This window comes from Neodothiora populina (assembly GCF_041146345.1).
Source record: "Neodothiora populina strain CPC 39397 chromosome Unknown canker_contig_13, whole genome shotgun sequence".
NCBI classification, from domain to species: domain Eukaryota; kingdom Fungi; phylum Ascomycota; class Dothideomycetes; order Dothideales; family Dothioraceae; genus Neodothiora; species Neodothiora populina.
In genome coordinates, this window is record NW_027191402.1 from 418,665 (window position 1) to 432,282 (window position 13,618).

The 13,618-nt window shown below is 51.7% G+C and overlaps 3 protein-coding genes across 3 annotated transcripts; 2 read left to right on the forward strand and 1 right to left on the reverse strand.

Moving 5' to 3' along the window:
* Positions 1-134: 134 nt before the first annotated feature.
* On the forward strand, positions 135-3,256 carry AAFC00_001739 (uncharacterized protein; the record flags this gene model as incomplete). Its single annotated transcript, XM_069340966.1, has 3 exons — positions 135-154; positions 215-357; positions 423-3,256. 3 exons carry the CDS (start codon positions 135-137, stop codon positions 3,254-3,256), a joined length of 2,997 nt encoding a protein of 998 aa, XP_069204478.1.
* A 1,426-nt stretch (positions 3,257-4,682) lies between these two features.
* AAFC00_001740 (uncharacterized protein) lies at positions 4,683-9,360 on the reverse strand (the record flags this gene model as incomplete). Its single annotated transcript, XM_069340967.1, has 2 exons — positions 4,683-6,875; positions 6,931-9,360. The coding sequence occupies 2 exons, from the start codon at positions 9,358-9,360 to the stop codon at positions 4,683-4,685; spliced, it is 4,623 nt and encodes a 1,540-aa protein (XP_069204479.1).
* Positions 9,361-10,790: 1,430 nt separating this feature from the next.
* Positions 10,791-13,274, forward strand: AAFC00_001741 (uncharacterized protein; the record flags this gene model as incomplete). Its single annotated transcript, XM_069340968.1, has 1 exon — positions 10,791-13,274. One exon carries the CDS (start codon positions 10,791-10,793, stop codon positions 13,272-13,274), a length of 2,484 nt encoding a protein of 827 aa, XP_069204480.1.
* Between the last annotated feature and the right edge of the window lie 344 nt (positions 13,275-13,618).

Genomic DNA, 13,618 nt, shown 5'->3' on the forward strand with positions numbered 1-13,618 from the left:
TGTCGCGCGAGTTGCCTCGACTTCCTCTTTCATCTCCCGCGATCGCGTCAACCAAACGAAAGAGGCAGGAAGTAAATCTTCCACTCTCCGGTTCCCTCATCTCTCCATCACGTCGCAGCGACAGCCAAGCCATCATGGATGACCTTTACGACGAGTAAGTCCTGTTCTTTCTTGAGACCCTGTATGCGCGCAATCGTTTGCTGACCCAGACCAGGTTCGGTAACTTCATCGGCGAACCCGAAGAGTCTGAGCAGGAGGAGGAGATTGAGGATCAGGCGACTGGCGATGCTTACCTCTACGACGATGAAGAGGCCGATCAGGTCGACGACCAGCAGTTGATGGAAGTGGATGGCGATGGTGAATACGGATTGTCTTCATGAACGACTCTGAGCAACGCTGATTCCGTCTGCCTCTCAATCTAGACCCAGGTCCATCAAATGCAGTCGTGCTGCACGAAGACAAACAGTATTATCCCACCGCAAATCAAGTCTATGGCGAACATGTCGAGACCATGGTGCAAGAAGAGGACACACAGCCACTCTCCCAACCCATCATCGAGCCTGTGGTGCAGAAGAAGTTCGCCGTCCAGGAGGATGACCTGCCGCCAGTCTCATTTCCCAGAGAGTTCATGACGGATCTGATGAACTTCCCTGATCAAGTGCGCAACATTGCCATCGCCGGCCATTTACATCACGGAAAGACGGCCTTCCTGGATATGCTGGTCACACAGACCCACCCAAACGCGCATCCGCAGATGCCCAAGCATGCGCAGTCGCGCGAACAGCAGCTACGCTATACCGACACACATCTCCTCGAGCGCGACAGAGGTCTCTCCATCAAGGCCGCCCCCATGTCTCTCGTCCTGCAAGGCACAAAGGGCAAGTCACATCTGTTCAATCTCCTCGACACTCCCGGCCACGTCAACTTCGCCGACGAGGTCGCTGCCTCGCTTCGACTCGTCGATGGTGTGCTCTTGGTAGTCGATGTTGTCGAGGGTGTGCAGGTACAGACGGAAAAAGTCATCAAACATGCGGTCCTCGAGGGGCTTCCTCTCTGTCTCGTCGTCAACAAGGTCGACCGCCTGATCCTCGAGCTGAAACTTCCTCCCAACGATGCCTACTTCAAGCTCAAGCACGTCATCGAAGAGGTGAACACCGCCATCGAAGACGCAGTGCCTGGACAAGGAGAACGTTGGCGTCTGAGTCCGGAACGAGGAAATGTTGCGTTCGCCTCGACGAGCATGGGTTGGTGCTTCACATTACCCTCATTCGCACAGATGTATGCAGACTCCTACTCGACCACCAAAGCCGCCTCGAATCCGAAAAGCCCCCCCTTGGACGTGGTACAATTCAGTCGCCGCTTGTGGGGTGACATTTACTTCAATCCGCAGCGTCGCACTTTCACTCGCAAAGGCACCGAGGAGCGAAGTAAGCGCTCCTTTGTCAACTTTGTCCTCGAGCCCATCTACAAATTGTATTCGCATACCATCAGTGAGAGCCCTGAAGATTTGAAGAAAACCTTGGACACCCTCGGCATCTATCTCAAACCCTCGCAATTACGTGCCAACGCCGACGAGCTTCTCCGAGCAGCCTGTGCGCAGTTCTTTGGTCCCGCCGCTGGTTTTGTCGACATGATTGTGCAACATGTGCCCTCGCCAGTCGAAGGTGCCAAACTCAAGCTGGACAGGTACTACACTGGTCCCAGCGACACCAAGACGGCCGAGAGCATGCTGAAGTGCGACCAGGATGGCCCACTTGTGGTTCACATCACTAAGCTCTTCAACACCACTGATGCTTCAGCTTTCAATGCATTCGGTCGCGTGCTCAGTGGTACTGCCCGCCCTGGTCAGCAGGTCCGCGTCCTGGGAGAAGGTTATACCATCGAGGATGAGGAAGACATGGTCATGGCCACTATTTCAGACGTCTGGATCGCCGAGTCTCGTTATAACATCCCCACTGGCGGCGTCCCTGCTGGTAATCTTGTTCTCCTCGGCGGCGTGGACAACTCCATTGTGAAGTCGGCAACCATTGTCGCGCCGAAACTGCCCGACGACGAGGACGCCTACATTTTCAGTCCGGTGAAGCATTTCTTCGAGTCTGTCTTCAAGGTCGCCGTCGAACCCATTAATCCTTCAGAGCTGCCAAAGATGCTTGACGGTCTCCGCAAGATCAACAAGTCTTACCCGCTCATCACCACGAAAGTGGAAGAGTCTGGCGAGCACGTTGTTCTTGGTACGGGAGAGCTATACATGGACTGCGTCTTGCATGATCTACGGCGCATGTATGCTTCTATGGAAGTCAAGGTTTCCGACCCGGTGACGAGATTCTGCGAGACCGTTGTTGAGACTTCGGCTATCAAATGCTATGCACTCACACCAAACAAGAAGAACAAGCTCACCATGGTGGCAGAGCCTCTGGATGAGGGCATCGCCGAGGACATCGAGCGCGGTAGGGTGAACATCCGGGATCCCATTCGCAAGGTCAGCAAGTTCTTCGAGGATAATTACGGCTATGATATTCTGGCTGCCAGAAATATATGGGCTTTCGGACCTGACGATATGGGTCCCAACATCCTGCAGAACGATACATTGCCCGGAGTTGTCGACCAGAAGATGTTGAAGAGCGTAAGGGACACAATTCGCCAAGGTTTCGCCTGGGGCACGAGAGAAGGTCCGCTCTGTGAAGAGCCTATCCGAAACACCAAGTTCAAGATCACCGACATCAGTCTCGCGCCTGAGGCAATCTTCCGCGGAGGCGGCCAGATCATCCCCACGGCACGACGAGCGTGTTACAGCAGTTTCCTGATGGCCAGCCCGCGACTGATGGAGCCCGTGTATAGCTGTTCGATGATCGGACCTGCCGATGCGGTCAGCAGTCTCTACACAGTCCTGGCTCGACGAAGAGGCCACGTCTTGCAAGATGGTCCAATCGCCGGAACACCACTGTACAAGGTGAACGGGCTAATACCCGTCATCGACTCATTCGGTTTCGAGACCGATCTCAGAATACACACTCAAGGACAGGCAACGGTATCTCTCGTCTTCGACCGTTGGAGTATCGTGCCTGGCGACCCACTCGACAAATCCATCAAGCTCCGTCCGCTCGAGCCCGCGTCGGCGCAAGCCACGGCGCGGGATTTTGTCATGAAGACAAGAAGAAGAAAGGGTCTTGCTGAAGACGTCACGATCAGCAAATTCCTCGAGCCCGAGTTGTTCCGCAGTCTCAAGGAAAGTGGAATCTTGGATGGACCGAATTGATGTTATTATCAGAAGAAAGAGAGCATGGTCGGGCATATCACAGCATACTGTTCGCTAGGTGTTTTTGTCAGGAGTACGAGTCCGGCAGCAATTGGTCCCTTTTTCCTGTATATATGTAACCGGGTAAAGGGAAGAAATAGCATATCAAGAGACTCAAAAGTATGGAAGAGAAGCACAATGAACGTAAGCCTGATCGCGCTGTCTGGCGGATACTTGTTTAGTTCCAGGCGGAAGCGTTTTCTACTTCTGGAGATGTAACAACAAAATGAATCCAAAAGACGAAGATAAGACTAGAGGTATACGAAGCACAAGAATATCACTTACCCATCTAAAGAGCCAGTCGACACATATACCAAGAGCACAGCCTATACGACCAGCACATGCGAAACAGTAAAAACCGTCGACTCTCAAGCAACCCATGTGACTATGACTGAAGAAAGAGACAATGCATATCCCATATCCCCCATCCCACCTCTTATCATCGATAATCCGCCTCTTGTTATTGACTCCAAATCAAGGGCTATCAGTCAAAGCCTTTGCCTACTTGTTTAGTTCTTGCATCATTTCGAGGCGCATTCACATTCGATTAGATCTACACGTCACATACAATATAGTCGATTCTAGAGGGCGACCCTGTTCGTTACATCCTAAACAGATTTTGAACCTAGTGGTTTGCGTCTCTGCCGCATATCTTCCGCAGTTCTTTCTGATAGAGTGACAGGGTGCACATGGCATGGAACGAACCAGAATAGGGCATGGTGATTTATGAATGATATATCAACTAAAATACACGGATCGAGTATCCAGATAACGTAAATTCTCTCGGCTGTTTCGAGGGGGTTACCATACATGAAGACGAGAGTGAATACCACCACCCACTGACCACCAGTATGTGACTACTTACGACGCCGATACGTATAGACATTTGGAAACAAGACCATTGACAACCACAAGAGAAGAAAACACCAAGATTAGAACAAAAAAAATTGTCCATATGAATAGGGAGATACCCAGAACAAGACAAAAAAGGAAAGCAATTTGTAGTTAGGAATAGCCGAAGGCGGGGCTCGAACCCGCGACCTTGAGGTTGTCTCTTTATGATCATAAGAGCCACACGCTCTACCGATTGAGCTACCCCGGCAAGGTCTGAAGTGATCTAGTTCTCTGTGAGAACTGGCTTCGTTGCTTGAGGACAACCGGGACTGGAGTGGTATATATACCTCTTGTTTCTAGCCCTTTTCTTGTTGCGGGTCCTTGGCTTGTGGCTCGACTGTGATGCGTAGATGCCATCACTTGGAATAGGAAGTGGATCTGATCAACGTGCATTGATTTGCTTTAATCGAGTAATAGAAACAATACTAGTGGTAATTCATGTCTGCGCAGCTCATTTCATCTCCATCATTACGTTTAGGTGTGCAGTTCAAACTCATTTCCAGATCTTCCACCCCTTCTTCTTCTTGCTGTCGCTGTTGTACGCTAGACTATTTGGACTAATGCCTTGTTGTGACTGTGCCTCAGGCATTTCGTAATTACTCTGTCCCCCCCTAATGTACGGTCCGCTTCTGTCGTTGTCAACGCCCCGTAAACGGTCGGACTTGCTGTTTCCCACCCGCCTTCTCGGCTGTTGCTCTAATTCCATGCTGCTTAGTTCAGATCCAGAAGTGCTATAGCTGTCGTCGCTGTAATCGCTATACTCTTGCCTGGATGGATTAACGCGGCGGCGAAAGCCGAAGATACCGCCTCTGCTGCGTCCTGGCTCGTCCTGTGACTTTCTGTCTTGGAAATGCGAGGCTTGGGGTGAGGATGTCGGTTGTGTCGACATATTCTGTTGCTTCGTCGCGGCTGCAGCGTTGTGCTGCATTGGGGCCGGATTGATATATGTATCACCACTGGGAGGGCCAGTATTGTTGCCGATTTGTCTTCTCTGTAATGGAGGTATAGCAAGGTTGTTGCCATTCCCCCTAACGGGAGGAATTGTGTTTGTCTGCTCTCTGTTCTGGTGCCTGATAGTAGACTCATCAACACTAGAGCCTCTGCTGTCGCTCTCTGTCCCGCTGTAGCTCAGCTCATCGTCGCGGTCATGTCTCTTTCCTTTGAAACGATCCATCATCGAGGCGCCCCTAGATTTGAACCTCGCTGTGTTCAAGTCTCCTTGACCTTCGTACCATAGTGCGGGCACCAGAAGTCGATATGACCTCGTAATGCCAGCCGGATCCAATTGGTCGACTTCGAGGTTTAGGGCAACGTCCAGACCACCTTGAAGGTTGATACGTCTCGACTCCTGGCCATCAACATTACCATTGGGTCCACCTCTTGCAGCAGCCTTGAGCGCCATATCGGAGAGATTTGTGAGCCGTCTACGAAATGATGGTCGAGGGCCAGGCGCGGACGGAGACATTGGTGGAAAGTATGAGTTGCGGTTGTCATCCGGATGAGGATTGCCACGTTCGTTACTACTATAGTCCATAACCGCATGCCCAGACAAATCGTGGGATGCACGAGGCTGACCATACTCAGACTGGGAATTATCGGCGGGTGTACGCACTCGTGAACCAGACAAGCGGCGGATGAGATTGCCAGGTCGAAAGCTCCCACCGTTGAGCGATAAAGTCCTTTTCATTGACCCTGGCGGATAATTACGATCCTTGCTGTTGGTTTCCAATCGGTCCCACGACATATCAGGCCTTCGCGCCGTCGCATCGGGTGTAGGTGGTGGGCTAGACCCTGGTATGTACTCACAGATGGTGCAATAGTTTCGTCGCGGAAGGAGATGTAAGTTATTTCGAGGCTTTCCGTCAACATCTTCCTCAAACATGGGGATCATGTCTTCGTCAGTTTCCACATCCAAATGATGTATCTTGTTTCTCTTGTTCAACACGTCTCCCATCAGATTCGGAGGTGGAGTATTGACTATTGCGGATGAGATGATGTTTGGCATGTATCGGTGATCTCGATCCTTTGGGATACCCAGCTTCTTGTTCGAGTAGAACTGACCGACAGCAGCTAGGTGAACGTCGCCACCCAAGATTGTCACGCGAACAGATTTCTCCGCGGCCAGCTCTTGAAGCTCTTGTATGAACCAATTGCGCTCTGATTTATGATGTTTTGCGGTCCAGTGATCGTCTAGGTCATCCAAGAGTTCAACACCACCGTCGAACTTGTTGACAAAGCCGCCCAATATACCAGTCCTGCCTATCGCTTTGATCGGATCCATGACCCGCGATGTTAGGATGTTTTCCAGGAAATTCAGGCGCGGATAGGCGATCGGGACTCCGAGTAAGACGACAAGATGCTTTGTTTCTCCCTTTATTATGTCTCTTCGGCAGCGGTCGAAGATTATGTCGTAGCTTTCCTGCGAAAGGATTTCATCTCGCATCCTTTCCGTTCTACAATCTAGACCCAAGAAAGCAACGCTTCTGCCGAGATTCATGAATATACTTCGGCTGAAATCATGGATGTATGGACCAGGTGAAGCTCCTAGTAGCCATGATGGTTCTTCACGCTGTGTTTCGGCCGCGATACTTTGATGTTGAAAAAGTAGATAATACTTGAATGCTACAGCACCCAAACCAGTGAAAACCTTTGTGCTCATGAAGTGATGTGGATATGAACCATAGCCCTAGAGTTCTAGTCAGGATTGTGCCCAAAGTACTAGCGTCTGCTAAAATACTCACATCGATAATGTCGTGATCATCCCAGATGTTGACCATCGGGATTTGACTGTTGGCAAGGCCAAAGAGTCCTTGCGAGAACCACATACAGTAACGATTTAGGTAGAAAGCTTGGAGCTCATCATGCATTGCTTCCGTGAAATCTGCGTGACGCTTGCGTTCTGGATTCTTCATCTCTGTCCACTTCTTGAAAAGCTCAGTATCTCGCATGGCTGCGTCATTGTATATCTGGTCGCCTCCACCAAGCATAACATGAAAAGGCTTGCTTTGATGTTTGTTGAGTACGTCTCTCCACAGCGGGTCAGGACCGGAGAAAACATTTGGATCAACGGAGAGACTGAAACCATTACAGGAGTGAAACATGATATTCATGCTTTCGCCTTTGGCAGGCACCCAGAAACCAATTGCAGGTCCATTGTTGATTCTGTAGGCCACACGTCTCTGTGTAGAGCCAAGCTCGATCTCTAGGTTGAATCTCCAGAAAGTCGTGCCTTGCTCAGCGTGCAAGCAAGCTGCTTTGACTTCCTGGAACTTGCCGACCTTCTCTCCATCTGTGGGTCGAATGCGTGAGCGTTTCCGATTCGCTGCACTATCCGCAGGAGAATTGCCTTGAGATATATCATCTTGCAGCTGATTCACTGTGAACAGTCCCGAGTCATCCTCTATTCGAGACAAGTCCGCGCCTTCGTCGATGTAATCAACAGGCTTCACGAAAAGCGGATTTCCGATTCTCGAGACCTTGATCTGTCCAGCAATCGGATCATCGTAATCCAGCGGGAGTTCTTGAGACGGGTCTTTAGCGCTCGTAGGCAGTGGTGCAAGCAGATCCATTGGCTGAGAAAAGAGGCGAAGTGTGGGGACGGCTTCATACGAGGATCGATTGTCCGCTGTCACAATCATCACACTACCTCGCCAGATCTCGCGATTCGAGCTGCGAGCAGGATTGGCTGCTGCCTCTTGTCGCAGACCTGTATATCGCAACAGGGGGCCACACTTGAGTAAGAGCGGAGGGCGAAATGACTTTGCTTCTTCTTTGTATGATCCATCATAGGAAGCGGTGCCGTTGCCACGATTGCTGTTTCGCCAGGCCGAGTTTCGCGATGACTTATACGTATCATCTATCGCGAGGTCTTCGAGGGTAAGTTTGGCAATACCAGCCCTGCGCAAATTATTCAGCATTTCTCGAGGATGAGAAGCCTCTTTTCTCATATGGCCTTGTGAGATTGCAGGATGAGGTGACGAGACGTGATGGGTATGACCACGCGGGTCAGCTGCTGGTAGAGCATGTCGTGCAACAGGACTAAAGCCCTCGTGCATGCCTGCACTCTCGTCGCTGTTCGTGAGATTCTTGTAGTCAGGGTGTACGTTAGATGGACTCGCATGATTTCTCCCATGAGTACTCTGGGAGGTGTGGGTTTCAGGAAGCAATCTTTTCTGCAGTCTACGACTTGTACTCCTATCCACCGTTGCCTCGCTATGCTCCAACGACTTTCTGCTATTGTCGTTAACCACTCCCGATCTGGAGGGCATGACTGCAGACTGAGCAATGGACCCGCCACGTCCAATCTGGTGATAGTTCGCAGATGGCACACCCCTGGACCCATCATATGTCCCCGACTTATTGACAGTCTGAGGCGGTACACCGGCCGGCTCTTGAGCGCGCGGTTCGACCTCGTCCGCTGCGGTTCCACGATTCTGCATGCGCAGAGCATCGGACGCGCGCCTGAAACGATGATTGGCATCAACGATGCGTGGGTCTTGGCCAGCCGGAACCTGTGTGCTTGACGATATAGGTCCCTCCAAGGGAGCATACTGAGAATCCTGAGGTGGGCGGTGCTTTACCTTTGACGAGTCCATGGGCGTGCGAACTTGGTGATCCATCCTTCGCGACTGATTTGCTTCTGCGGTCGCTCGCTCTAGCCTCCTCTCTCTTGCACGATGCTCAGCCTTTTCCATCCTGGCGCGCTTCTCTTCTTTACTGATATCGTCCAGTGTACCTTCTAATTTCTGGAGTGGGGACCTATCAGGGACAGAACTTCGACGTCTGGCCTCCCGTGCTCGTGGGTTCGAACCGCTGAGAGGAGAAAGAGGAGATCTGGATTCAGAATCATGCGCACGAAGGATGTGGTCGGGAGGGTCCAGAGTCTGATTGCGTGCACTTGAAGGGTAAGAAGATGCGGGTTGTCCTTGGCTAGTGTCCAGAGGGTAGGGTTGCCGTGTCTTTTTGAAGCGCCGAACAGCGGCGCTATTGTTATTCATGGCGTCTGCACTATCCACATGATGCGGACGTACTTGTGCTGCTTCTCGGCCAGCTCGCGCAGAAAACGACTGTCTTCTGTTGCTAGGGGCAATTTGATCCACATCAGGTTGGTCGGCATCGTAGTGATGCGAATCCGAGCGCATATAAGCGTTTCCAGAATCTTGGACACCCATCTGAGTCTAGATAGTGTGAACCTGTTGGCTACGTCAACAGCGCTCAATATTGTTGGGTTGTGATGAATGTAATGCTTGTCTCGAGAGGGTAGAATCCAAGAGCATGATCTCAATCAACGAAGCAAAGTGGCGACTGCTAACCCAGCAGGAGGCGCACAAAGGTGAATAAACAGGGTATTGATCACTTTGGTATACAAATCACATGTAGAGAGGACCAAGGCCAGGTAGTTGAACGATCAATTAGAGAAAGCGTATTGCGTAGCCTATATGCCTTTTACACCATTGGCTGGATTCAAGAACCTGTCAGATTGGTGCAAGTTGATGGACAGAACATTCTCGGAAAATCTCTGCGATTAGTATAGCAGGGGCAGAGACAAATGTGTATGCCATGTTTTTCGTCGCATGGGTAAAACAATGACATGAAGTTGGTCGAGTGGCTGGCTTTTTGGGAGGCTGGGGCTATAGTAGAAGAGCACAGGCGGAAGGGCATTAAGCGCCTTCGAGAAAGCGTCGAGATAGCGTGCAGTACTCGTGCAGTAGTGACCAAGGATGCGTTACCTTGATTTCTGTTGTTCTAGCGCTTCTAAAAGTGCTATTGGCTTGAGAATAGATGCACACTGCCGTCTTGTTAGTTGGCCGATCGATGATGTCTTTAGGATGCAGTGGATGCTTACTCGAACTATGTTGTACGTCCTAGATTTTGTTCAATGAACAAGGATTACTTGGCGACTTACGTAGATTGAGCATGAGCAGTGGTGAAACACTTCATGACGAAGAGTACACTAGCTCGACAATCCCATGAAAAGGACTCAAGGCAAGTTGCCTCATGCTGCTGCGATGGGCTTGCTGCTGTAAGAAGTACGCCTATGCCTGCCAAAACGCGTATACTTGCCTCGCATTCGGCAGAAACGACCATGTTGGTTGAGTTACACAAGCAGGGATATCGGACCGTGCTACGGAACGAGATAAGGAGACGTAGCACTCCTTTGATCGGGTACTCCGGACCAAGTAATCTCACACTACTCGCCGGACGGGACATATCGCGTAATCGCAGTAGGTCAAAGGCGAGAACAGACATGGTGCTGAGCCCCTTCAAAGCCCCCTTCGAGGCCCCTGGACTCAATCCGCTTCGAGGTGCCAATGAGCGAACGCCGCTTTTCCCCCAGATCTGCCAAGTCCTTTGTAGCAGAAGCTGAACGATTGAGGTAAGGTGGTATCGAAGCATACCTTACTCTGTACAGTAAGGTACCGTACTTTACAGTATACAATTGTACTTTTCGTGTACATGTTGTGAACTCGACATAGGGAAGGGGGCCACGCGCACATTTTGTTCCTCTTAGATCAAACATCCCAGCATCGAGGTGTAGACATGGGCAGTGGAGTGATCAGGAATTCATGATAACCTCGTCTTAAACGACACATGTCCGGACATGCGATCACCTTTGAACATCCTCTTCTTGGCGGCCACATGCGCCGCCGCCATAGCCAGGACAGACTACGACAGTAACGATTATTACGCCGTCCATCTCGCTCCTTCCGTCGACCCTTCGGCCGTCGCTGCTCATTTTGGATTACAGCTTCACGGCGCCATCGGTCAGCTAGAAGACCACTATCTTCTCGAAGCCCCTAAGGGCGACCACGACATAATCAAGCAGGCCAAGGATGACCTGAAGCGACTACGGAGGAAGAGACAGCGAGGCTGGAACGTCCCACATCTGCTCGACGATGTTTTACTCAACCAAAAGCAAGAGCGCCGTCAGAGGCTGTCCAAACGCGGAGTGGCCCCCTTAACAAGGGCGGAGGAAGAGCCTCCCGTGGACTCAAATGTGCAAAAGGGCAAAGACATTGCCAAATCCCTGAACATTGTGGATCCCATATTCATGGATCAATGGCATCTATACAACGCTGCGCAGCCCGGACATGATATCAACGTGACAGGAGTATGGCAGCAGGGGATCACAGGCAAGAACAGCACCGTGTGCATCGTCGACGATGGCCTGGACATGGACAGCGATGATCTGCGAGACAACTACTTCGCCGCTGGCTCATACGACTTCAACGACCAGGTCGAAGATCCCAAACCTAGACTATCAGATGACAGACACGGCACTCGTTGCGCGGGAGAGGTTGCCGCAGGGAGAAACGACGTCTGCGGTGTCGGCGTGGCATACGACTCCAAGATCTCAGGCTTGCGCATCCTTTCCGCACTCATCTCAGATGCTGATGAAGCCGTTGCAATGACCTACGCATACCAGGACAATCACATCTACTCGTGCTCCTGGGGACCCCCAGACGATGGTCGAAGCATGGAAGGACCCGGCATACTCATTCGCCGAGCCATGGTCACCGGCGTACAAAAGGGACGCGGAGGTCTAGGGAGTGTCTACGTATTCGCCATCGGCAACGGTGCCAATAACGACGACAACTGTAATTTCGACGGCTACACGAACAGCATCTACAGCGTCTCTGTTGGCGGCATCGACAGAAAGGGACTTCATCCCTACTACAGCGAGAAGTGCTCGGCCCAGCTCGTTGTGACCTACAGCTCTGGTTCTGGCGACGCCATCCACACAACCGATGTAGGGCAAAATAAATGCTATGAAAACCACGGCGGCACCTCCGCTGCCGGTCCTCTGGTCGCTGGCATCTATGCCTTGGTCTTGGAAGTCCGCGACGATCTGTCGTGGCGCGACTTCCAGTGGCTCACCGTCATGACCGCTGCTCCTGTCGATCAAGAGAGTGACTGGCAGGACACTACGACCGGTCGTCGTTTCAGCCATCAATTTGGGTACGGAAAGATCGATGCATATGCCATTGTCGAGGCGGCCAAGACCTGGAAGCCCGTCAAGCCACAAGCCTGGTTCTTCTCGCCGTGGTTGCACGTCAGGCATGACGTCCCTCAAGGTGACAAGGGTCTTGCCTCACACTTCAATGTAACGAAAGAGATGATGCAGAAGGCGAATCTAGAGAGACTCGAGCACGTCACCGTCACAATGAATGTGGAGCACACTAGACGAGGAGATCTCAGCGTCGAACTTCGCTCACCGTCAGGGATCGTTTCGCATATCGCTACGTCACGCAAGAACGATGCGGCAGAGTCAGGCTACGTCGACTGGACGTTCATGTCAGTCGCGCACTGGGGAGAGGATGGAATAGGCACATGGACAGTGATAGTCAAGGACACGGTTCAAAACGAGCACAGCGGCCGCTTCACTGACTGGCGATTGAAATTCTGGGGTGAAGCTGAAGACGCTGCAAAGCAGAAGCTTCTCCCGCTGCCGACTGAGAGCGAAGACGACGACCATGATGTGGAGACCACCAGTGCCGTCGTCGGAACGACAAGTGTCGATGTCCCTACGCACACAGGCACTCCGGTAGGCAACCCTACTGATCACATTGATCGGCCCGTCAACAGCAAGACCTCGGCGACAGCAACGGGAACGACTGCAGCAACGTCAAAACCTTCCAGCACCTCTGTTGCCGAAGAGCCCGTCGACGAAGCGAAACCGACCGCTTCATCATCGCCCGAACCATCAATATTCCCGACCTTCGGCGTGTCCAAGCGTACACGCATCTGGATCTACGGAGCACTAGCACTGATATCAATCTTCTGCGTCTCGCTGAGCGTCTGGTATTATCTTGCGCGCCGACGCCGACAGCGCGACGCACGGGACGAGTACGAATTCGAGATGCTGAACGACGAAGAGATAGACGATGATAGCACACCGAACGGAGCTAATGGATCCGGTCTGAGCGCAAAAGCTAAGGGTAAGCGCAGAGCGGGCGAGCTTTACGATGCCTTTGCCGAGGGCAGCGACGACGAAGACGATGTCTTCAGTATTGGCGACGAGGATGATCACGTCGGCGTCTATCGAGACGAGGCCGATGATCATGTGCATCATGAAGATCGATGATCGTTCTACTCTGTTTTCTAGACAGTTTGCATGTCTATGCAAAGGTGCTTACAACTCCACAGCGAAAAGAATTGGAAAATGTGTAAATGCGGAGAGCGTCGGTGATGCAAGTGCAACTCCCCGCGACTTACTTTCAGGGACCTGTAGCACACTTTTAGTGATATGAGGCTCAAATGTTTAATCAGATTAAGGGTTCGTAAAGCGGCCCGCTTAAACACTGCACTACAGCTGCATGAAGGGCTGCAGTGGCTCACTGTATTGCTTCGCACCAAGTCTAATCAGCCGACCGAATCGTATCCATTTGAGTGCTTCCATCCAGTCGACACACTTACTGGCCAGACTTG